Source organism: Lipophrys pholis, assembly GCF_963383615.2.
Source record: "Lipophrys pholis genome assembly, chromosome: 18".
NCBI classification, from domain to species: domain Eukaryota; kingdom Metazoa; phylum Chordata; class Actinopteri; order Blenniiformes; family Blenniidae; genus Lipophrys; species Lipophrys pholis.
Window position 1 is genome coordinate 24,043,262 of NC_137646.1, and position 26,092 is coordinate 24,069,353.

The 26,092-nt window shown below is 44.8% G+C and overlaps 2 protein-coding genes across 2 annotated transcripts; one reads left to right on the forward strand and one right to left on the reverse strand.

The window, feature by feature from the left end:
* Positions 1-7,606: 7,606 nt before the first annotated feature.
* Positions 7,607-20,272, reverse strand: pik3c3 (phosphatidylinositol 3-kinase, catalytic subunit type 3). Its single transcript, XM_080486800.1, has 25 exons — positions 19,821-20,272; positions 18,343-18,531; positions 18,073-18,216; positions 17,014-17,143; positions 15,124-15,210; positions 14,949-15,044; positions 14,793-14,864; positions 14,585-14,689; positions 14,291-14,383; positions 14,018-14,203; positions 13,514-13,644; positions 12,943-13,015; positions 12,770-12,837; positions 12,576-12,681; positions 12,348-12,464; positions 11,978-12,109; positions 11,686-11,814; positions 10,896-10,965; positions 9,981-10,045; positions 9,710-9,794; positions 9,539-9,613; positions 9,239-9,407; positions 8,549-8,639; positions 8,326-8,451; positions 7,607-7,888 (listed from the first exon to the last, which is right to left on the reverse strand). Exons 1-25 carry the CDS (start codon positions 19,883-19,885, stop codon positions 7,874-7,876), a joined length of 2,619 nt encoding a protein of 872 aa, XP_080342926.1. The 5' UTR covers positions 19,886-20,272; the 3' UTR covers positions 7,607-7,873.
* Positions 20,273-23,729: 3,457 nt separating this feature from the next.
* msmp1 (microseminoprotein, prostate associated 1) lies at positions 23,730-26,092 on the forward strand (the record flags this gene model as incomplete). Its single annotated transcript, XM_080486837.1, has 3 exons — positions 23,730-23,835; positions 23,934-24,042; positions 25,924-26,092. The coding sequence occupies 3 exons, from the start codon at positions 23,730-23,732 to the stop codon at positions 26,090-26,092; spliced, it is 384 nt and encodes a 127-aa protein (XP_080342963.1).

The following is a 26,092-nucleotide window of genomic DNA, read 5'->3' on the forward strand; positions in this document are numbered from 1 at the left end:
GGCGGGTGGCACCTGGCTGAGGGTGTGTGCGGCCCTCCTCTTCATCACAGGTGGAGTGAACATCATCATGTCGGTGTGTGTGTGTGTGTGTGTGTGTGTGACTGTGTGTGTGTGTGTGTGTGTGTGTGTGTGTGTGTGTGTGTGTGTGTGTGTCGGCCCGGGGGCCCTTTTCACTGAAAAGAGTTAAAAGTTGTGACAAGTGGACTTAACAGATCAAGCAGTGAGTGTGTGTGTGAGAGTGTGTGTGTGTGTGTGTGTGCTATTTTTAGTGTGCGGGCTTCGTGCGACGTCTCCAGGGACGACCGGGTCAGTCTGTGACACCCGGGTGGAGTCGCTGGACTTAGGCTGCCTCCTGCGGTGGGATTGTCCCCAGGCCAGGTCTAATACCACCTTCACGGTCCAGACCAAGACGCAGGGGTGAGTCAGAGCGAAGACTTCCTCTTCATCACCTCTCCAGCCATGAGGGGACTTTTTAAAATACCTTCCTTCTTCCCCTGTATTGATTTCCTCTGTGTACTATAGCGACTGATTACTCTGATGTGTACTTTAAACTCGCCTGTCTCCTGTCAGGAGATTCAATGTGAGGAAGTTTTCATTAAATTCTCAGTATTACGTCTCTTTCTTTTTATACTTTTTTCTTCTCTCCTTCAATCCTTCCTCCCTCGTTTATTTCTTTACCTCCTCTGTTCATTAGAAGTTCCTTTTTTCATCCATTATTTGTTCTCTCCCATCTTCTTTCCCTTCCTTTATTCTTTCCTTCTGTCTTTTAGGTTTCATTCATTCCTTCCCTCTTTCTATTGTTCCTTCCTTCCTCCGGTCTTCTATCCTTCCTTCTGTCTTCTATCCTTCCTTCCTCCGGTCTTCTATCCTTCCTTCTGTCTTCTATCCTTCCTTCTGTCTTCTATCCTTCCTTCCTCCGGTCTTCTATCCTTCCTTCTGTCTTCTATCCTTCCTTCTGTCTTCTATCCTTCCTTCCTCCGGTCTTCTATCCTTCCTTCTCTCTTCTACCCGTCCTTGTCTTCTATCCTTCCTTCCTCCAGTCTTCTATCCTTCCTTCTGTCTTCTACCCTTTCTTCTGTCTTCTATCCTTCCTTCCTCCGGTCTTCTATCCTTCCTTCTGTCTTCTACCCTTCCTTCTGTCTTCTATCCTTCCTTCCTCCGGTCTTCTATCCTTCCTTCTGTCTTCTATCCTTCCTTCCTCCGGTCTTCTATCCTTCCTTCTGTCTTCTATCCTTCCTTCTGTCTTCTATCCTTCCTTCCTCCGGTCTTCTATCCTTCCTTCTGTCTTCTACCCTTTCTTCTGTCTTCTATCCTTCCTTCCTCCGGTCTTCTATCCTTCCTTCTGTCTTCTATCCTTCCTTCTGTCTTCAATCCTTCCTTCCTCCGGTCTTCTATCCTTCCTTCTGTCTTCTACCCGTCCTTGTCTTCTATCCTTCCTTCCTCCAGTCTTCTATCCTTCCTTCTGTCTTCTACCCTTTCTTCTGTCTTCTATCCTTCCTTCCTCCGGTCTTCTATCCTTCCTTCTCTCTTCTACCCTTCCTTCTGTCTTCTATCCTTCCTTCCTCCGGTCTTCTATCCTTCCTTCTCTCTTCTACCCTTCCTTCTGTCTTCTATCCTTCCTTCCTCCAGTCTTCTATCCTTCCTTCTGTCTTCTATCCTTCATTCCCTTCTCTCTCTCTCTCCCTTCCTTCCTTCATGAATCAGTTTTCAACCTGCTGCTCTGAGTCTCTGATATGAATAAGATCTAAACGTTGTCGTGTGTGCGTGTGCGTGTGTGTGCGTGTGTGTGTGTGTGCGTGTGCGTGTGCGCGTGTGCGTGTGTGTGTGCGTGTGTGTGTGTGTGTGTGTGTGCGTGCAGCGCCCCCTGGCAGGACGTCCCCTGGTGTGTCTGGATCTCGTCCAGCAGCTGCGACGTCTCTCAGGTCTTCACCAACTTCCACCTGTACAACATGATCCGTCTGGGCGTCCACCTCAACCTCAGCGCCACCGTGTGGACAAAACCCTGCAAGTTCGACTACAGCGACTTCAGTCAGTCTCACTCTGGGTTTGATGTCTTCGCCTGTACAACTTCTGCTGAGTCACTCTCAATGTTTGTTTGTTTGTTTGTCTCATTACAACATGTGAAAGTAGATTTATTATGTTCTCTCTCTCTCTCTCTCTCTTTTATTCTCTTTCTCTATTCTTCCTTTCCTTGTTTGTCTATTTCTTCCTTTGGCTTTTCTTCTTCTTCTGTCCTTACTATTTTCAATATTTCTCTTTTTTTTGTTTCTGTCACTTAATCTTTCCTTACTTCATCCTTCTCCCCCCCCCCTCCCCCCAGCCTTCAGCCCTCCCTCTGTCTCCGTCTCTTTAAAGGAGCAGCAGCTGTTGGTGAAGGTGCAGTTCCCCTGTGCCTCCAACAGGCGGTGCTCTGTGGAGCGCTGCTGTCCGGTCTCACAGCTGATCGAGCCCTGGACCACCGTCACCGTGTACAACCGCCTCAACCGGTCGGAGCAGCAGGTCTCACTTCATCCGTTTACTACGAAAAACTCATATTACTGGTTTAAATTTTTTCAAAATGCTAATCAGGACTTTTTTTTTTTTTTTACAAAATAAAATAAAACACTTTACTAAAGTCGATACCGACGAACTGAAAACTACAAAGGTCGTCCGATAAATAGCTAAAAAACAAAAGAAGATGCTAAAACAAGTGAAAATAGAAACGTCTCATAACATTAAAGCGATTCCACGATAATCCTGCCTCTGTTGTACACTAGATGGCAGTGTCGAGTCGATGCTGGGATCCAGACGTTATGTTAACTATTCCTCCTGTCTGTCAGTGACTCAATACACCACCTAGTGGTGACAATTTATACTACATGTTTGAGGATTTTGGTCGATATACCAGAAGCATATCACAAAAACTGCTTTTAAGATGTCGTTCTGTTTTTTATAAATAAAATCTTATTTAAAATTTTCCAAAGTAAAATCCACTCCTTCAAGGTTTTTGTATTTCTTGGATTATCGTCGCTTCTGAAGCATCAGCGCGTAACGGTAATCAGTCAAAACGAGCTGTAATCAGTCACGCTCTTTGGTTTTCCCGTTTCAGAGCCGCACGGTGTGGAGCAAGGAGCCGGTGTCCTACGTGGAATTCTCCGGTTTGTCTCCGGGTCAGAACCACTGCATCGTGGCCAACTTCTCCTTCCCAACCTTCTCCATGGCCGCCTCTCCCCAGTCTGCTCCTCGGTGTGTGGAAACGCTCTCCCAGTCAGGTGAGGAAGAGGAGTGGAGTTGGAGTTGAGCTTGGACGAAGAGTGAAACGCCGTCCAAGACGTCCTAACAAGTCTAGTTTAATTCGTCTTATGAGGCTTTTCAAATTATAATAAGGTAAGGTAAGGCAGGTAAGGCAGGTAAGGTAAGATAAGGCAGGTAAGGTAAGGCAGGTAAGGTAATGTAAGGTAAGGTAAGGCAGGTAAGGTAAGATAAGGCAGGTAAGGTAAGATAAGGCAGGTAAGGTAAGATAAGGCAGGTAAGGTAAAGTAAGGTACGGTAAGGTAAGGTAGGTACGGTAAGATAAGGCAGGTAAGGTAAGGCAGGTAAGGTAAAGTAAGGCAGGTAAGGTAAGGCAGGCAAGGTAAAGTAAGGCAGGTAAGGTAAAGTAAGGTACGGTAAGGTAAGGTAGGTACGGTAAGATAAGGCAGGTAAGGTAAGGCAGGTAAGGTAAAGTAAGGCAGGTAAGGTAAGGTAAGGCAGGCAAGGTAAAGTAAGGCAGGTAGGGTAAGGTAAGGCAGGTAAGGTAAAGTAAGGCAGGTAAGGTAAGGCAGGTAAGGTAGGTAAGGTAAAGTAAGGCAGGTAAGGTAAGGGAGGTAAGGTAAGGCAGGTAAGGTAAAGTAAGGCAGGTAAGGTAAGGGAGGTAAGGCAAGGCAGGTACGGTAAGGTAAGGTAAGGCAGGTACGGTAAGGTAAGGTAAGGCAGGTAAGGTAAGGGAGGTAAGGCAAGGCAGGTACGGTAAGGTAAGGTAAGGCAGGTAAGTCCTCCAAGTGGGGACGATAGTGACTGAATGAATTCCTGACAAAGCATTTCCACCCGAGTGTTTTCCCTCTGCAGGCCAGCTGCCTGTGGCGTATCTGGGACTGGGGTTGTCCTTCCTGCTCATCTTTCCATGTCTCATCGCGTGTCGGCGGAAATCCAGCCGAGACGGACGAGACACGGAAAACCAGCCCAGGATCCCGGTGTGGTTTTTGTTCCTGACGTTCATCTCGGTTCTCGTTCTTACTCACGTGACATCCGCTCATTTATTCTGTCCATCCGTCAAGGCTCCAGGACAAGACCCGGTCCCTTTGGCCCCCGTGTCCACGCTCCCAGTGGACCTCGGTGACGTCCACCTGGAGCTGGCAGATGTTGCCGTCCACTCGTGGACACACCTCCCGTCCACGCTGGTCCACGTGAGCTCGTGTGACGCGCTGCGGGATCAGGCGGCGTACTGGGACAGCGGGGGGCGGGCATGTGGACCGGACTCTGGCATCAGCATCCCAAATCCGTCGCACTCCTCCGTGGAGACGTGGGACCAATGAGGACTCGAGCAAAACGCAGGAGACGTGTGAGGCTGTGGGACGTGGACGAGATGGTTTGTGACGGGTCAAAGTTCTCGGTCCAGCTGGGCGGTGGCGCTCCATTGGTTAACGGCAGCCTCTGGTGTGTCTCCATGGCAACAGACACTGATTTCCTTTGATCTCCAGGATGTCCTCTCTCATGGGACTTTTTTTTATCTGCGGTCTTTTGGGATTTATTCAGAAACTGTTTGTCGTTAAAGTTTTAATTCATTTCTGTTTTTTTGCAAAAACTTGGTAAAATACATACATAAATACACACCAATAAATAAATACAGACAAAAACCTTCCCCCCTACTTTCATTGGTCAAGGTTAAAAAAAAGAAGTACTATACTTCTGTACCGGCGGTGAGGTCTCAACTCGTGGGACAACATGTTGACGGTGTGGAAGTGGAAACTTCTGGACAGACGAACAGATTTAATCTCACTCAGTTGCTTCAGAAGAAGATTATTCCTAAATGATAAACCCAGCTTATCACAGGTAAAATCAAAATATACACATAATCTCAGCCGAGCATATCGAGGCCCCGTTTACCTGACGCATCGTTTTCATTTCCGAAGTTTGGCTTTCACACCAAGTAGGGCGTAGTGAGCATGCCAGGCCACAAGGTGGTGCTGGTGGTTGTTTTTGTAAAGAAACGACATGAAAGAGGAATTCACAGTAAACATTAACAACGGGAGTACACGGACAACCACATGGACGAAGTTATGGAAGTTGCAAAAGAAACATCTTAGAAAAGTTGTGTTTTTACTTTAAAAAGTTTTTACTTAAATAAACTTCAGCGTACTGTTTGATTTTTAACTTTTAACGTTTTAGAGCCACATTAAGATAAACAAGTTGTTTTTTTTTGTAGGTTTTTAAACGTTTTTCTTAATTATTTTTGTAAATCAAACTGTTATTTAAAAAATATATTTTGGGCAGTAGACACAACTTTAAGCTGTTTTAAGGCGTCCATCTGTTACGGGAGAGTTTTAGGGCCACTGAAGAAAAAAAAAAAATTCTGAGGCTAAAAAAAAAAAAAAAACCTTTGTGGCCTCAGAAAAAGTCGAAAATAATCAAATTTGAAAAAAAAAATTTTCACGGAGAGACGTCTGTCCATCTCATCATTCGCCCGTAGATGTGAATTCACATTAAATCACTTACTTCTGACTATATCGGGTTGCTTACTGCTGATGGACGTGTGATTTTACACAGGATTTCCTTGATTAATAAGAACATTTAAATAAGCAGCCGAGGATCCGTGTCTTCGTCCTTCGTACTCGACGAACTCCCTCTACAGAACCAGGCAGCAGGCTGCTCTGTCTCCTCTGGTCCTGGTTCTGATGATAACTGCTCCGTGTTTATGAGCTACACTCTGTCCTGAAGCGTCTTTTCATCACTTCATTAAACCGCCTGAAAACAATCTCAAATTAGATTTTTGACTTTTCATGAGGCCACGAAGGTTTTTTTTTTTTTTTTTTAGCCTCCGAATTTTTTTTCTTCTTCAGTGGCTCTAAAACTCTTCCGTAGTCTGTTATTTAGTTATTAAGGAGAGAAAAAAATAAAAAAAATAAAACAGGTTTCATAACATTTTCCTCTCAGTAATTGAATTTGTCCTTGAACTCTAATCTGATTTCATCCTTCGTGATCTTTTTAGAGGAATTCTGGAGTTACTGCATCACCGTGTGCCTTCCCAGCTAAAACACGGATTTCAAATTCGATGAAAGGAAAACACACAGAAAAGCTTCTAATCTGAGAGGAAGTTCAACTCCAGACGAGGTTCCTGTTAATCTGATCAGATTATGTTTTCATGACGACCGAGACGGAATTTATTCAAGAGAAACGTTTGACGTTTTTGGCTCAAGAGAACCGAAACAGCCGCGCTCCCATGACCTCTGACCCCCCCCCCCCCCCGGGGGCCCACCGGACGACCGCCAACGGCGCTCGCTGAGTCAGCGTTCAGCGCGCGGCGGGTCGACTCCCGGTGAAGCGGGCAGAGTTTATCTCTTCTTCTGCGTACGCGCATCGATTGGCCTTGCGGTGGCGGTTTCCCGCCTCGCCGTCGAGCTCCATTGCGTCTCGCCAGGCAAGTCCAAACCACGAGTGAAGAAAATCTTCTGACCCCCCACGCGCCGCCCGGCCTCCTCCGGAGCGACGCGACTCCCGTCGGCCGCTGCCGCGAAATCTCTCTGACTCACAGTTGCCCCCACCGGAGCGCCGCCGCCGCCGCCGTGGAAACACGGACCATCCTGACGTCTCGCTGTTCCGGCCTTCTGTTTTGCTGGTGTTGCATTCTTCACGCCACACTGAGGGTTTGGCCGTCCGGCCTTGTTTGTTTCTGCCGTTTCCAGAGTCCACAGAAACCCGGGGACTCGTCCAAAGCCTCACGTACGACTCGGCGGTATTGCTTTTCTTATGAATAACAACTTGACGGGCGCTCGAAGCAGAACGCTGGCGCCGGGGGACGAGCACCTGACGACAGTGGAGCCGCTGTTCCCTCCAGAGTCCTCACGTAGTACTTCAAGTATCGCTGCAGTCTTAATACGTAGTACCTTTTAAAAACCTTTGACTTAAATTATCCTCGAATCAGCAGATTTTCTCCTTTATTTTGATTTGACAATTTTATCCTTCCAATTTTACGAGGATTCTACAGGTCGACGGCAAATATTTTATATCTGATGATAAATATCTACAGAAGGATTTCATGGTTATTTCATCGACTGAAAACCTTTTATAAAGTATAAATAGTAAAAAGTAATTTCTCATCTACACACTGGTCCAGAGAGAGTCGCTCCAGGTTCCTGTCAGGAAATGCTGAGTCACTGGCTGTGTGACTCACCCCCCCCGGCGGGGGGGGGGGGGGGGTCCGGATGGTTTCTGCCCCCAGCGTTGACGGTTTGTCCGTCCACAGATGGTCAGCAATGCTCTATTAAGAAGCATGTTGCGTGTCATGAACGCCGCGGGACTTTCGGGCTAAAATGATCAGACAAATATACAATTCGGAGAAACAACAGTGAGCAATTTTTTTTTTTTTTTTAGTTGTAACAACAGTCTTTTATTTTGGCCTTACATTTCATTCATTCATTTTAATAATTAATGTACACGATATTTACAGGAGAAAGCAAAGAGCCCGTCGCGGCTCACGCTGTCTTGCAGTAAAGGTTGGCAGTGCAATCTCGGCCTTTTTAAAACAGTGTCACTGGGTTCCTTTTCTCTTCGGCTTCGAGAAACGGCGCCCGTCGGATCCCGAACGACGTCGGCGGCGTCTTCCGTCCGCGTCGGCGTCTTCGCCAATCGCTTCCGTTCATCTGCGCCAATACTGATGAGAGACGTTTCAAGACGAGGTGACGCGGGGGAAACACACTGGTTCTGAAAAGTTGCTGTGTCAGCGTTTAGCAGGCTATAAAATCAGAGTCGCTGGTTTTGAACCTCTTTTTTTTTTTTTTTTTTTTTGATGCATGTTCACTTTCCAGCTTCGGTCGGATGGAGCGGGTCCTGGCGAAATCTCGTCACGAAAACTTTGGTCTTTTGTTGTTCAGTGAGACGGCTTCACAGACTGAGATCATCTTCCGATAGGATCAGAAATGTCAAACTTGCCGCGACAACCGATAAAACAACTCGCAGATTCCCAAAGAGGTCGAATGTCGGACCGCCTCCACACTCGGCGGTGAAATTTAACAGATAATTCTCCATAAAACTGCTGATGTGATGAAAGATTCGGTCTTTTTTAGAGGTTGTATCATTAAATACACTCACCTGAGCAAATTTGTGAATCTGTTCGACCACGGCTGCAAACAGGGCGCCCACGCTCTCGTCGATCAGACTCTGCATGTAGTGGACCGCCTCCTCGTCCGACAGGTCCAGTCTGAACTTGTCCTGCACCTGAAGTGTTGCACGACGGTATGAGAGGCGAGACGAGACGGGACGCCACCGACACGGCGCTGCCCGTCCCCCTCAACCGACGGTTCAACAAACCCACCTTCTTTACAGTCTTGTCCGGCTCCAGGGCGATGTCGGGAATGTTGGCGTCCACCATGAGGGAGAAAAGATTCAGGATCAAGTTGGAGTACCTGAAGGGAGGAGGACGAGGAAGAGGAAGAGGAAGAGGAAGAGGAAGAGAGATACTTTACTGAAGTGATGAAGAAACAGTCACACTGCAGCAGCTGAATTTGAAAAGAGATGAGTTCTCTGGGGTTGTAAATATATAAAAAATATATTTCATAGTTAAATTTAAAGATCGGCTCAGTGGTTGACTGTAAACGTGGTATACGCAAAAAAAAAAAAAAATAAATATATATAATTTTTTTTTAAACACTCATGATCGGTCTTCTTCTCAGTTTAACAAAAGTTTACATCCATAAAGTTGCATTACCGCCACCTGCTGGTCATATATCTACATTCTCTCAATGAAGGAGTTCAACTGGGATTTATGCTTCTCGTTACACTGCCCCCTATAGGTTGGACCGGCTCAACGCAGGTCTAGACAGGGTTTCGATGTGGGTTCGTGTAAAAGAAAATCTTTTTGAAAACACAGACTAAACAAGTCTAGAAGATGGATTGATTCTCTATTTTAAAGACTTCTTACTGACATTTTAAGACGGTCCTAATACTCAGTTCTAAAGTAGTTCTTATTTCGATTATTGGAGATGAGGAAACAGATCCAGTGTACCTCCTGAGGTGAAGGAAGGCGGTGTAACACTGCTTCCTGAACTCCTGGTACTGCTCGCTCTGCATGCCGCCCATCCCCTCCACCATCTCTTTGCTCAGCTTCATGGGCGGCGGCAGCGGTTTGGGGTCTCGGCCCAGGATGTAGCCGAAGTCGATGTGGAAGAGTTTTCCTGGGAGAGAGAGAGAGAGAGAGAGAGAGAGAGAGAGAGAGAGAGAGAGAGAGAGAGAGAGAGAGAGAGAGGAGAATCCCTTTAGAGAGAGCGCAGCGCCGCTGGCCGTGGCAGGAGGAAGTCTGCCTCACCGGTCTTGGTCAGCAGCAGGTTGTCCAGGTGTCTGTCCCCGACTCCCAGGATGTACGTGATGACGCAGTAACCAGCTGCAAGGACACACAGACGGGGAAACGTCACTCTACGTTCTCCGCAGGCCTGAACGGCCAGAGGAGTAAAGACCGGATCGGATTTAAGTGTCGCACCGCAGCTCTTCACGTAGGTGTCCATCACCTCCGAGCTGATGCCGTACGGTCCTTTTTCACTCGGCGCGTGTTTCCTGAAGAAGCTCTGTCAAAATAAAAGTTTGAAAAAAGAAGTTCAGACGAGAGGCGGGCAAAGTGCTGCATGTTTACAGTGCAGATGATTAAAACGACTAAACAATTACTAGATAAAAATCTCCACAGGTTTTAATAAAACCTTCTGGTGAAAAATGCAGTGAAACGACGCAGGACTGTAACCTGGAGTTTGACTCACCTGGATGTTTCCTTCAGTCGCCAGGACTTCAGCCACAGGAACAGACTGAACAAACTGCATAAAACCTGCAAGGAGACATTAAACCGTTTACAGCAGGAAGACAAACATCCAAAACCCTCGGCGTCACGGTTCTCCCACATTTCATGTTAAAACATCCTCCAGGTTTAACGTTCGCTTCTCCTCAGTCTTTGTTTTTAAGAAATCGGGATGAAAACGGAATAATTTCAAGTTTAAAATGTTTTAATATGTATTAACGAAGTTCATTCAAATTCAACAAAGTTTAGTCTGAAAAGTAAAAAAAACAAAAAAAAAACTATTGCAACTACTTTTTATTTCCGTTTCAGAAAAAAAGTAGTAAAGTTTCTAAACTGAAATACTTTAAACTGGTTTCCCATTTAACTCTTGTGTACAGTACACACTACTACAGTACTTGAAATAGAAAAAGTTATTTCAAGGTTCCTTTTCATTTTTTTTACAGACATTTTAAAGTCAGACTAGTAAAAATATATATATTTATATGTATAAAAAATATATATAAAAAATATAGAATTATGTAAAATATTTTTTATAGCAAATCTGTTGGAAAATGTAAAACGGATCAATTTATTTTTTTAATTTATGATTTAAAATTTGTCTAAAATTAATTCATTTACTCACTGAATTTGTGGTCAGAAAGTCCAGTTGAAATAATTAAATTGAAATTAAATGATCGTACACAGTAATGAGTCATTTGCAACAAAATGACTGGACTGTGATTAAATATGTTGATTATGTTTAATATGATTTTTCATAATTTCATAATTTTGAGCCTTAAAAGCATCGATCAGGGGACATGGTGACACATGTCCCCTGGACACCTGATATGTGTCTCTCACGACTCTCACTAACTCACTAGTCTGAAGCCGTGTTTCTCACCGTGTTTTGTGCTGGTGGCTAAAACTTTGTAGGGCGTCAACTTCAGGTCCAGATTCTCTTTCCTTAACAGCTGCACACAAACAAACAAACAAACAACAAAATATTTAGCATTTGTCAGAAAGGCAGAAAAGAAAAGCTTCACAATTTGATTAATTCAAAACATCAATATTAAGATCTATAGAGCAGGACAACGAAACTACCAGAGCTCTGCGACCGACATTGGTTGAAAAAGCTAAAAATGCCAAATAAATAAATAAATAAATAAATAAATAAATAAATAAATAAATAAATAAATAAATAAATAAATAAATCTCAAAGGAACAAAAGAGGAAGAACCGACAAAATTTGTAAAGTAGAAATAGAAAAAAAATGGCAAAAATAACTAAAACGAAATAACACTTTCAATAAAGAAAACAGCTGGAAAGAATCCTATATGAAAGTAGCTTGAAGTGGAAAATAAAACAAAACGACAGTTAAAATGGTTAAAATTTCTAAAATAGTTAAACAAAGAAAAACCCACTTGAAAACGATAAGAAAGAAATACAAGTAAAATGGCAACAACTGTGGCTAATAGAGCTAAAACAAGTAAAAATGGTATTTAAAAATAAGAAAAATAAGATAAAACTAGTAAATTGACTCCCAAAAACAATTCTAAAGGTTAAACATGGCCGCTCATTACTAATTCTCGGTGGTAGAAAGAAGCCAAAGTGGCTGTTCTGATCTATTCCATGTATTTTACGTGTACTTTCATCTTAATACTTCTTCTTCAGAGAGGATTCTTGGCTCTTACTTTGTCCATGAGCGAGATGATCTGCAGGATGAGCTGGTCTTGTCTCAGGTCGTCTCCGTGTTTGAAGATGACGGGATACATGGCTCCGTCCTCGGCTTTGAAGATCAGCTTCGCCGGCATCAGGGCGCTCTGACGGGAAGTGAGGAAAAAGTACTTGAATATGCAAACGGGAACCAAACAACCTATCAAAATAAACCGCCAGTAAATGTTTTCCGTTTCAGTCTCTGTAGTGAAAACGGTTGGAAGGTCAGGAGGTCAGACGAGCTCGGTGAGCCACAGAAGTGTTGTTTACCTTGAAGAGCGTCGCCGTCTCGGGGACGATGCCTCTGATCCTGATCTGAGGCTCCAGGGGAAGAGGGATGGGCTCGATCTCGGACAGATTCACCTTCTCGTTGTCGGCCAGCAGAGCCTGCAGCCTCTCCGTCTGCAGACGCACAGGAAGAGACAGGCCGAGGTCAGAGCGGCGAGCGGACCAAACTGCTAAGACGATCAGGAAATGGTAACGAACGCTGAAAAGTTCACTCCTCTGTGAGAAGACACCCTTTCTCTGCATGTCATAGTAAAAAGCCTTTTCCTGAGATTTGACCCTCCGTCGGCCATTATTTTCTAATCCGTCAATCACTTCCTGTGTGAACCCGCCAATGTCTTCGCTCCGCCGTTACCTTCTTCTTGCGGTTTCCGCTTTCCCGCTGGACGGCTTTCATCAGCTGCACCAGTCGGTCCACGAAGGTTTGCTGCGCCGCCAAAAGCGAGCGCATCACCCTGACGCTCTTATCACCCTGGAGGGAGGACAAACGGAGTGAAGCGGTGGGACAGAGTGACGGGGAGCTCAGGCACGACGCGGGACTGGAGGTCGTCTTATATTCAGATTAATCACGTCCGTTTCCCACCTTGAGTAACGCCTGGCTGAACCTCCTCATGACGTTTAGGTACATCTCGTGAGTCTTTGGATCTCTCTGCTGAGTGTCCTGATCCTCGCACTCCACAATCACGTACCTGAATCGGAAAAAAAACAAAAAAACAAAAACACTTCACACATCATTTGCTTCACAAACACTCCTCGTGTGAGTGAAGCGGTACTCACCAGTACAAGTAGTTGGCGAGCGTCGAGTTCTTGCATGCACGTGAGATGAGGAACGTGCACAGGTCTTGCTACGAAGACACGCAGACAGAATGACACACGTCTTACTCACACAACATCGATCAAGACAACGGGAGATATTTGAAATTCTGCAGACGTTGGGCTTCATTTCTGACCTCCAGACTCTCGCTGTCGGCGTCTTTTCCCTTCTGAGCCGCCGCGGACTGACCGGACGGAACTATCTGGGAACTGTAAAGACATGACATAAGAGGGTCGGCTTCTCCAAATCATGATAACAAACATAAGTGGAACGTGAAGCTTTAGATGAGTTGACTGACTGTGTTCCATTTTTATTTTGACGTCTGCAGCTTTTATTTTTTTTAAAAATAGCTTTTTCCAGAGACCAGCTCTCGCATGTTTACTAGAACTGAGAGGACAGTGTTCAGGAGTCACGGATGAGACGGAGGAGATTCTGGCCACAGCCGGAACGTCTGCCAGTAAAATCGAAACGCCCAATTTGGTTCATTACGCTCTCTGAACAACAGATATTCCAATTCTGAAAATCTGCGATGGCACTTCCAGGGAACGGCTGGGGGTAAATTTAGATTCTGGGAGAGAACAGCACATGCTGAACTCCCCTGAACGTTGCTGTTCGACCCATTTCCTGCCTCTGTGAGGTAATAGACTGATGACTTATTTGTGTTCCACAGCCAGACAAAGTCGTATTTATAGCTTCGGAGTGCTGACCTGTCCAGCGTGGACTCATCTGAAAGCCCCTGGCCGTCTCGCTTGCTGCCCGGCTCCAAGCCTCCCTGGATGTCACTGAAGTTCTCGTACTTGAGCGCCTGCACCAGCTGGAGGAGATACATGAGCAGGTCCTGCAGACGAGACGCGAGAAGATTAACCACCAGAGTCACAGTCCTCATGATAGTGCAGAGTGTACCTGGTGTGTGTGTGTGTGTGTGTGTGTGTGTGTGTGTGTGTGTGTGTGTGTGTGTGTGTGTGTGTGTGGGGTTTCATTACAAAAACCGACAGCGCCAACTTGTGGCCTGGCATACTAACTGCATCGTGTTCAGTGTTTCTGCCGTCGCTGTGGAAACAGACGTCGCTTTCAGAACGCAAAACTTTTCTGGAACAAAAATAAAAGCCAGAACGCAGCGTTCCCACCGGAGAACGTTGGGTTCCCACCGGAGAACGTTGCGTAACCCGGGCCTGAGACGGATCGTCATCGGTGCCCCTCGTTCCACCCACCTCGTCATCAGCCTGCTCCAGGCGAGCCACGGCGTAGCGTCGCACCGTGGGGTTGGTGAAGTGAGAGGACAGCAGCTCCAGGGAGTCCTCCACGTCCATCGGCCTCCACTTGCCCAGCAGCTCCAGCGCCTGCTTGGCCTCCTGGGGCAGATCCCAGTTCACACACTTGAGGAACTTTGTCAAGGCCTGGAGGCGAAAGAGGACGAGGAGAAAACTGTAAACAACCACAAGGGTAGAAATGACTTTAAAAAACAAACAAACAAATAAACTCACCTTTTCCTGAGTGGTGAGATAATATCTGAACTTCCAGACTAAGTCCTGCTCTTCGGAGCTCAGCTGCTTGGTTGGAGGGTAACTGACGATAATCTGTCGGTGGGAATACAGACGGATGGATTCTTTTTTGATTCCATTCAGCAATGAAGTATTTATATAAAGAATCATGATACTAATTACCTCGAGGTGAGTTAGAGTCAACAAAGTCTTTGTTAAACTTACTCCAACTAGTTCATGTTTCTGCTCCTGACATCAGCTATGAGAGGAGAATGTTGACCAGCGGGGTTTGCTTACATTGAGCTGGTCTCTTGTGGCGGCGTTGGGCTTCAGGTCGTGATCCGACGGCCCACTGCGAAGGCTTCGAGCCAGTTTGTGATGTTTGCTCTCCACCAGGTTCTCCTGTGGCCGCGAGCAAAACCAAAACCAAAACCTCAGAATAACGAGGATTCAATCATTTCCTTAAAGCTGCGATAAAGACATGACGCGTCGTTCATCCTCTCACCATGGCCATCTGAGGGTCGGGAACTTTGACGATGTCACAGCTGGTGAGAACGGGCGACGCTTCGTCTCCGTCCTGAGCGGAGACGCAATGAAACACAGCGATCAGCGGCGTTCAGGTGACGGCGGCGTGCGTCTAGAAAGACGGAACTGAAAATACCTTTTCGTAGTACACAATACTGTACTCTTTGTCGTTGGTTTTGACACGAGGGAACTCCACCATGAGGTACATGAAGTTGGAGCTGCGCTTCTCACTCTGCGAAAACACAAAGGTTACGAAGACCACGATGAAAAAGACACATGGAGGAAATAAAGACGTGATCCCTGGTTCTCACCTCGTTGATCATCTCGATCTCTCTGAAGGTCAGCCGGTCCAGCCAGTCCACCTTCACCATGTGGCCCTGTCGATGAGCCTTGGTCAGCTGGAGGGAGAAGAACAGGACGAGGAGGACAAATACAAAGAATTACAAAAAAAATAGAACCAAAGAGGGAAAGACAAAAGGTTTGAGGCGTTCTTTGTGGTGGAGCTGGTCACAGCGCGGTGGCTGGGGCGCAAACATGTCAAACAGTCATGCACCGACTCTGTGGCAGCGGCCAGCCGGTCCACTCAGTTAGAGAACGTCGAGGACGACCACAGCTCAGCTGGTTAGAATTAGTGGTCACGCTTTGAAACCAACGGAAGAACTGGTAGCAGCCTCAAGACAACAATATACGACGTTAGATGGAGGGAGGGAGAGAGAGCGAGAGAGAGAGCGAGAGAGAGCAAGTGAGGTGAGAGAGAGCAAAGTGTCATCCATCTAAAACATTCTCCTTGAAAATCCCCAAACAGCTGAAACGAGTTGGTGAACATCATTTTAACTCTACAGACCCGGGGGGGGGGGGGGGGGGGGGGGGGGGGGGGGGGGGGGGGGGGGGGGGGGGGGGGGGAGCATAAGGGCCAAAACCAGAAAATAGAAGATTGTAAAAATCCCAAATAAAAATTGATTTCAAAAAGAATTTTCTTACGCACTGCGAACAAAACAGCACAATGAGACCCGAGCTGAGATCTCAGTGATGATGACATGAGAGACATGAAGCATTAGCCTCAGCGCCATGCGGTCAGGGTGGGGACCGTAGAAGTCCTTTGCTTTTGTGAGAATATGGACGTTTTCAAAATTAAACCTAAAAGCTTTAATTTTTTTTGAAGATCATCAAGGCACCACTCAAGATAAAATTAGGATGTTATGTGGCTTCTGAACTAAAATGTTGTTTGACCCCCCCCCCCCCATGTATAGACGCATCAAAACCAGAAACACACACACACGCGGGGTAACGTATGGCGACAACAGAAAATGAGAGAATGGATGTGTGTGGTGATGCTTGGAAGAACGCAGCCATACGACTCTACAGACAGGAAGTGCTCCACAGCTAAACCTCGGCCACAGCGTATTCATGAGAACGTCAAAGAGAGTTTACATGTTTGTCCCGCGAAACTTCAAACTGCCCGTAGATATAGTGAGCAGTGAGTAACGCAGAGGTACCTCCAACGAGTAGTTAAAGTTTCAAATTAAAAGCTTCAAATTGCTAAACAATATATTTCAAGGTGAAGGATTCAAATATTTGACGATAAATTCTGCTGGATAGAAACAGTTTTCTAAATGTTAATATTTCTTTGTGGATAAATCATGAAAGAATTAGAAGTATAAGAGTATTTTACAGAGGCCCCGTTTACACGACTGCGTTTCCAGGAAGTGTTGCTTACGCCCGTCTCCATGGCGACTTCTTGTAACGCTCCCTCGCACTTCCTGTGGTAAAAATAAAAACGCCTCTTCTGTACTACAGAGTTTTCAGGATCGTATCCGGAAGCAGAAGCTTCTAGGAAGTTAAAAGTACCTGATACACAGTGAACATTGATGCAGCAGGTAAGAAAATCAAGAAATACCTGCTTTTCTTGTGTTTGTTCACAGATACATTCTGACCGAGGTTTTGCTCGTACGCATACGTCACACGTATTCTGCATTCTGCACACTGACTCCTCTACTTGTACTCACATCACCGAGTACCTCCAGGTCAGGGCCCTGGAACAGACGATGGTTTAGACAGGGCTTTGCATCTGAACACACAGTCTCTCGCTCACCTGATCCTCGAGTGTTGAGGTCCTTTAAGTCACACACACACACACACACACACACAATCCCGTCCTTGCCTGTCACTTTCCTGTCCATGCACACTCGGCGGCGTCGTACCTTTGCAAGTCTCCCCATCTGGTCCTCGGCCAGGCTGCTGCTGGTGCGCCCCGGTGTGGTGGTGGGCTCCCCTCCATCCCCCTCCACGCCGGGCCAGACCTTCAGGTCATGCATTCCTTGCCGGAACATGCTGGAGAGAGACGGGAGGAGGCTAATCTCTTGACCCATTTACACTCGCATGTCTTTCCACAGCTGTGCTGGAGGTTCAGGAAGCTTTCTCATGGCACACAACGCGTGACGGGACTTGCATCACTTTTCACTGGGCGATCTCGGTGTTATTTTTACCCGCCGACATACTTGTGAGCACGACGCAGCAGATATTCTTAATTTCCACAGACAATCAAAGATCTACTGCAGGCCCACAGTACTTCGAACTGGTACCACATGATGTTTTCAGTAACTGAGTCCGATTGTTCAGTGGGCTACAGAGTTCTGATGGCAGTTGGCAGATGAGTTCATAACTGTGTGAGAGTAACCAGAATGTCGTGAAATATCCGAAAACAACAACCAGGGATAGGAAACATTCAGTATCCAGGTCATTTCCAGGGTTGAAGATTCGGCAGTGCCCCTCTGAAACTCCCATTGTTGTTACTGTCCATCTACTGAGCATGTGCAGATTAGAACAACTATTTACTACAGCCGTGGGGCTCATGTGTCGTAACAACGGTTCAAAAAGTTGCGTTTTTAGTGGCTCTGGGTACAGATGTTATGTGAACCAAAAATGCATTTTGACTGGAAAACATTCCTGTCTAGACAAGGCCTGAGTCTGTATGGTCCTGGGATTTGTTTCCACACTGAAGGAAGAGACGAGTTCAAATCAGAAGAAAGAGGCGACATTTCCTCCTGGAATCATGTGGTGTGACTCCAGCACGTCACATGAGGAAGTGGTAAGAATGTACTCACTCCTGGTTTGTCCTCCAAGTGACCTGCCATGTTAGTCTTACAAATGTTTTGGACTAATGATTTTAAGAAAAAAACAAAAACATCCTCCACTCACTTCTTTTTAAAACGGACTGTTTTCAGTCAATAAGGACGTGAAAGTACTTGTGCAACACTTACCCATATTTCCCGAACAGGGTGACCGTGGTTCCCCCGACAGGAACAGCTCTGCCGGGGCCGTAGATGTCCCACACCGTGAGAGCAACCTGGGCACTTTGAGGGAGGTCGGGGTACTTGACCGGCAGCCGGAGCCACTCGTTCCAGCTGCACAGGACAGAGAGATAGAGAGAGAGAGAGAGCGAGAGGGAGAACCAGTGTAGGTTTGATTTGCTATCAAATCAACAGTTGGCGAATAATCGTCTACGATACATAAAAAAGACATCTTCTTACTTCCATCGTGTGCTGAAAGCTTTGTAGGAGGTGCGGACGGGCAGAGCGAGAGGTTTTCCCTCAGCGAACACCTGACAGGTGACGTAGAGGTCGGAGCAGTTCTCCTGGTAGAGGCCGGAGAAGCGCAGCATGGGGTCCTCCAGCAGCGCTTTGTAGCTCCTCTGTTCTCGTTTTCCCTCCAAACTGCCGCTGGAGGAGCGGAGGGGAGACCAGAGAGGAGGGAAGATGCTTATCGAGACAGGCGTGACAAATAAGTTCATGTTTGGCGACGTATTAGAGGGATTTTTGTGTGTTTTATTAAAAATGTTTACAACCTGATGTGGGCATGCAGTTTCTTTCAAACGACATGTTTTCAAAGTTTGACAGAGGAAAAAAGAAAATGTCAACTACTATGGTTCAGAAATTTTGTGATAAATTAATTACCAAGTAAAATGATAATAGATTGAAGTTGGAGTAACTAATTAGAAACAATTAGAAATTGGGCTGTGTAGCTTTGTTTCCACTGCACATGTGACGGGACGGTTAAACCAAAGCGTAAACAAACCCAACGCCACAGAGAGCGTGTCTAAAATGTAGGCGGGGTTGTGGACGACACAGGCATGTGATGTCACTGCGCAACAGTCGTGTTAACAAAGACCAGAGTGCAGAAAGCGATGCATGTAAACAAAAGAGGACTCATACGGCCAATGAGAGATTCAAATATTGCGGGCTTGTTGAGAGTGACCTAAATCACTGACCAATCAGCAGACGGCGGTGTTTTGCTCCTCTACTAGGTACCCCATAAGGAAGGGTGACGAAAAACATCATAACCCTTGGGTACCAATCACAACTTTTTGCAGTCTGGACGGGGATTCCATCACATCATATTCTCTGCAGAGGAGACGAGGCTTAAGTGGCCCCTGAACTCTGAAATGTGTTTGGCACCCCTGGATATATCATGAATATCATGTATGTTGATATTAAGGATGCCTGATCTGATCCACATCTAAGATACTTTATGTGTAGACAAATGACTTCATACTACTAAATGCATCCATGCCATATATTGTGGGTAAAAGCAGGATCCACCAAAGGAAATAAGGAACAAATTTCTTGTTGCAAAACAAAAACATGCATAATCCAAAATAATGTTTTGGGACATTTCACTGTAGTTTGCGTGATTAAAATTCGCTTTATGTTGAAATTGAAGTCATTTTCTGTAGTAATTGCTGTGTTTTTGTGACAATATAGATATTTTCATCAATTTAAAAAAAAAAGACACTTTAAAAGGTGAAATGTAAAGATTTTTATGGGAATATTTGGGCTGGATGAACAAAAATCTGACCGATAAGTTACTTTCATACAACTTTGTCGTGATTTATCAGCCTGGTTCTTGCAGGTTGGTTGTAATCGCAGCTTAAGAAGCTGCGAATAGTGAAAAAGTGAGAAACAAAGAGAGAAGTCACAAGACAAGAAGACACACTTCAGCACAAACTCACATCTTGAGTTGAACGTTGATGTCCAGGTCACAGCTGTAGACATAGTTGAATTTGTCAGTGTCCATCTTCCGAGGGGAGAAGTCTAGTCTCTCAGCAGAACCAGAACCAGAACCAGGAGCAGGACCAGGACCCGGACTCCTTCAACATGAACTCCGCTCTCACGGTGGACGGGAGACTTTGTTAGCGGTTAGGCCTCGATTCTTCACCATAAACAGTCCCCGGAGCCCGGCTAACACCCCGAACACACGGCTGGAGAGGCCCGCGGTCTCTACACTCCCTTTAAAACGTCTCTTTGAGCGGCTGCAGTCACGGGAAACACATTATTTTACGTGAAGTCTCTCCGGACATGATTTGGTATTTTCGATTAGCTTCACAACAACACTGCAGTAAATACACGAGCAGGGGAGAGTAGTCGAGCCGGGCTGCTCCCAGGCTTTAGTTCGCTCGAGGAAGAATCCTGGCAGCGGGGATCGATTGATTGAGTCTGAAGCAGGAAGTGGACAAGGAGGCGGGGCTTAGACGCTGTAAAGGAGCAGTTTAAAAAAAAAAATTAGAAATCTCTTATTTGGCGAAATATAGAAACTTTTTAGAGCAATTTAAACTTCATTCTGCACTAATCCAGACAGATTAAGATAAATTCCATATAAAATCAATCGTAAAACAAATACACACATACATGTACTACATGTTTAATGCATATTGTTGCTTTCTTTATAATGTGGCTTATCCTTATTTATTTTTTTTACAATGTGCGTTACCCTTATTTATTATTTCTAAACGTATTTAGTAACAATTTATTTGTGCATACTGTTCCTTTTTTTTTTTTTTCCAGTCCAAACTCTCCCGCTCCATGATGTCCAAACTAGCACTGACCTCACAGCCTGTCAGTGAGTTATTAAAAACACCCATAATGGAACAGCAATAGAATTTTTGGGGGGGACATTTCACTGTATTGTTCACCAGGTTTCACTTAAATTGACTTTATGTTGAGATCTGAGTCATTTTCTGTAGTATTATTTTTTTTAATATAGACATTTTCATAAAGTACACTCACATGTGCCACAACAAACCAAAACTTTAAAGTTTATTATGACTCTATCTTACCAGCCTGGCCCACTCAAGATGAACTTGAGCTGTATGTGGCCCCTGAACTGGAACGAGTTGGACATAACAGACATGTAAAAACTGTAAACATCTGTATTTTCCCCCATCTGGATCTTCTGTACATCAGTTTTACACATTTATAATCTTATAATTATCTTATCATCTAATACCAAATTTCCCCATGTGGGATTAATACAATGTGATCTATTCTAACGTAGTGTTCACAGTAACCATTAACGAGACAGGACGAGAAAAAAGAAAGACACCGACACTGAATCCATTTTCCGGCTTGTTTTTCTACACGGAAAGTATTCAACCAGTACAAACAGTCCACGGTGATGTCACGATGAGGGCCTCGTGAACTTTCAAAAAGTTTTCCCAATTAAAACGCACTTGTCACCAATTAAGTGCATGTCCGTGAAGAGGAACAGAACAGGCGTGTGACTGGAAAAAACCTTGTGTTTGGACGAGTTCCTCCCAGTTTACCAACGCTGACGACAGAAACAGTCGTTCTGGTCGGGGTGGGAAGTCTCCCGTCGGGGCGTTGTATGGGACCCCGCAGGCTTTGAGGTGGTCGGCGTGACCGAGGCTGAACTCACGGAAGATTTCAAACCATCTCCCACCCTGAGATCATCATCTGATTCTAAGACCGTAGGAGGCGTCTCCACATTTACCTGCTGATGATTTAAACGGAAAGAAACGGCGAGCAGCAGCTGGACGGAGCCAGCTGTGAGTCATACTGACTGAACGATTGAAGAAACACATCTGAGTGACGGGAGACCGTCGACACTGGAACTACGGTGGGGGCATGAGAGTAAACCGCCCCCCCCCCCCCCCCGTTACGAGGCTCCGGGGCCTCCTGTGAGAGGATTCTTTCCTAGGATCTCCGGCTCTGCCTGCAGATAGGGAACAAGTGGGAGAAGATGAGCTCATGTTTCGCTGGCAAACGGACGGATAAAAACCCAGCGAGGTCAGGTCAGATGACGTTTTGAGGATTTTTGTCAGGTTGTGATCAATGACGTGACAGACGCATTACCCAAAAACTAAAAAAAAGGAAACTACGTCCTAATGTAGGGGGTGTCAAACATGAGGCCCAAGGGCCAAAACCGGCCAGCAAGAGGCTCCAATCGGGACAAAACTATCAAGAAAATTGTAAAAATTTCATAGATTGATTTTTTTTTTTTAAATAGCAAATTACATGCAGTCAGAGTGACTTTGTTAAAACACCCATAATGCAACAGCGAGAGGAGTTATTCTGACATTTCACTGTGTTTTGCACCGGAAGTTCTACTTAAAATGGTCTTTATGTTGACATTGTCGTCATTTTGAGTAGTAATTGTTTGGTTTTTTGTGAAAACGTGGACATTGTCCTCATGTATATTCTGCACCACAACAAAGAAATTCTTTCAGGTTTCAATTTAAAGGTTTATTAACGGCGCTAATCTACTGGATCTGACCAATGAAGATGAAATTGTTCTGAACTAAAATGTTTGACACCTCAATCCTGATGTGTCTCATAGTGATATTATGGATGCAAAATGTAAACTTAGACTTTCCCATCAATTAAATCTGACCCACATCGAAGATACTTTAAGAATAGTATGTTATACCACACAAAAATGAAATAGTATACCATTTCATCCATCTTCTGTATCACTCTATTTAATTAAATTTGGGTAAAACACAATCACACATTCACTCATGACGGCAATTTAGAGTCAAAAAATAACCTCACAGAACCGTGGGAGGGAGAAAATCCAAAGAGAAGATCCAGTCGACTCGAACCTAGAACTCTCTCAGAACACAGCGCCACCTTGTGGTCACGACAAAAAGGAAACTAGTGGACGGTGAGACGGCGCAGTCTTTCCATGCTTTTCATTCATCCAGGTAGGATCGTCTCAAAGAAACTGAATAAACTGGACGAAGTCACAGTTTGAATTTACTGAAAATCTATTGACTGGTAGGAAATTCAGATTTTATCAAGCAAACGACCATATTTGGTAACTTAACGTTGTCAATGGATGAGAATCACAGAATACATGAATTTAAAGGTTAAACACTGAAATAGGAGCTGCTGTTATTTTTCTTTGGGTAGAAAATCGTCTTTCTTCCAGTAAAATCACTTCAGTGATGCTTTATAAGTGAAAATATGCACTTGGATAAGCGTTAAGAATGTTTTCAAATGTTTGGACCCGAGAGAAAGTCATGAAACATTACGCTGAATGGAATTAGTGTTTTGACAAACTAGAGAAAGAGGATTTTTATGCCGGAAATAGTAAAATATGTGCATTTATTATATATAGACTGGACATAAGTCATAAAAAAAGCAACTATTTATTGCATCTTTTTATAATAAAGGTGTTTCACATTAGTCACATTCTCAGTTTCTGTACAGTGATTTGGCTGAAATATTGTCTCCATACATTAAAAAGAAGTTGCATGGTGGTGAATCATGTTTGATAATTCCGTCCCATCCCTCTTTCCTCCCCTCCGCTCCCTCCCTCGCTGCCCTCCTCCTCACCCCTTCCCTCTCTTAGTCACCGCATGGATGTGTCATTGTTTCTACCACTTTAGGGGTTCATGCCCGCTGAAGCGCAGCGAGGTGATCTCCGGAAGACACCGCGCCAAGATACAAGGCCCCCTTCAGTTTACCCCCACCAACCACACACACACACACACACACACACACACACACACACGACGCCATGGAGCCACGCCTCCACGCCGCACTCACGAAGCCTCCGGATGTATAAATGAGGGCGCCGGAGGAGAAGCCGGACCACAAGCCGAGCAGACCAGACGAAGATGGAGCTCTCCGGGGTGAACTGGGTGCTGGCAGCCGCGGGGTTCCTCCTGTGGACCGGCGGCGGCGGCGGCGCGGCGCCGCTGGAGTGCCACTTCGACTCCAGAGGTGAGACCTCACCCTTCACAGATCTCTCACACACTCTTTTGCACGCCGGCGTGGCGGTCCCACATGTGACCCCGTGTCCACGTTTTTTGCGGCTGCAGCTCTGTGCGTGTTCGAGGGGAGGCACTACTCGCTGGGCGACACCTGGATGGACAACGCCTGCATGCAGTGCACCTGCCTGCACCCCGTCGGCGTCGGCTGCTGCGAGACGTGAGTCGCCGTCGCTGCGCCGCAGACGCGGAATCATTTTGAATATCGACATCCTCCTAAAGTAATCAGAATGTTTGAGAGGTCACCTCTGGCAAAAAGCCTCCATCATGTGGTTTAAACAGGCTCATGTCCAGAAAGTGAAGGTTTTACTTTAGTTTATAATGAAATATTAAATGTTCAGTTCAAGGTTTTTCTTAATAACTTCAAGATAGTCACATTAAAAGATTTTTTTTTAAAAAAACAACGGAAAAAACAATATTTTTTCTTAGTTCTCCTCCTCTATAATTCCAATTAAACCTCAAGAAAATAAAAGCTGAATTGTTTGATTTATTGATATATTGGTAATTCAAAAGGAGTTACACATAAGAAGCAGCTATAGTAGCACATGTGATTATAAAGCAGTCATCACACACCACCACTCCCTAACTTAAATGTTTTTCCACATTATTATTATTAATTACAAAATAAAAGCAGAACTTTCTCATGCCAGTCAGATGCTAACTATACATTTTGTAAATGCGATAACGAGTTTTACTTTTCATATTGTATTACTCTGAAAATAAATTAAGATCTAAAAATGTGTTCTATTAAATATAAAAAGTAATTTTTTCGTGATGATTTCTCACGGCCACGTTTTCCCTACTAATTCTAATAATAATTCATACTAATTTGAGATTTTTGTTTTTAATGCAAATGGGATTATAGATTACATTATTAAATCATTAATATAAAATATACCAACAGACATTTAAAAATGACCACATAGTTCAAATAAAAACTTTTGACAACCTAAAATAAAAAAAAATAAAACATATTAATGTTATAAATTTTTAATTTATATAACAATTATTGTACCGATACGAATTCCAATGTATCAAATGAACCTAATGAAACAACAGCTGAGAGGGAAGAGTGAAGGCTTGGAATGGCTGGATTAATATTTATTCCAAACTGATAATCCTGAGTTAAAGTCCGTCACACAGAGTTTTGAGTCAAAGTTAAAAGTGTGACGCTTCTGCTTAACAGGAACCCTGATGCGCGTGTGAAGCATGTTTCAGTGCTTGGTACTACAAACCTGCACGAGTTGCGATGGAGGAATTTATCTGGAATCAAGACTTTATAACGTAGGACCAAAAAACTTGTAAACATTACGGGGATAAATCTGAAAAGTTTTGTTCAGTTTTTCCATTTCACACTTTAAACCAACGTAAAATGAGAAAACAGTTAAAAAGAAAAAAGAAATAAATGTTAAACTATCAGGGCATGACACCAAAGATTCCATTTCAATTAAGAGTATTTTAATAATGTCATGAGGAAATTATGAATAATTCATGACCTCACAGAAGCATCATTTTAAGTCTTTAAAATATAAACTACTTTATTAGTATAGCTCTGTAACAGCGAGGTCCATGTGAGTTAATCTGGTGTCCAAATAAAAGCCAAACTTGTGGGATTTTTTGATTGAAATGTTGGAAAAGCGGTTCAAACAATCTAACAATAGACTTTGGCAGGCAGTTGGTTTTGTTGGATATGTAAACCATTTTTTAAATACGATAAACCAGAGGTGTCATAAGACCCCGGAGCCAAAACCCGCTCCGATCTGGTCCACAAATTATATAAATTATTCAGAGAAAATATAGATTTTTTTAAACATATTGAGCAGATGAGAGTGAGACCTGAGATATCAGCGAGGCGGCCTGAGATTCAAGTCATTTTCTGTGGTAATTCTTAAGTTTTATTGGAAAAATAGACATTTTTAATCACCCGTGCCACGAGAAAGAAACTTAAGTTTAAATCTGAACCGTTGTACCGCTCCCCTGAACTGAACGCCGAGTAACACAAGAGTACCTGAGTGAGTCCCGCCTGCTCTGCTGCCTCCAGGGTGCACCGGCCCGTCGACTTCCCCGCCTGGTGTAAGGTCCGGGTGGAACCGCTGACCTGCAAGGTGGTCCTGGTCCAGACGGCGGACCCCCGCCTGCCGTGCTCCCCCGGCGAAGGCATGCGGGACCCCAGCCAGGGGGCGCTGCAGCTGCAGCAGCTGGACGGCTGA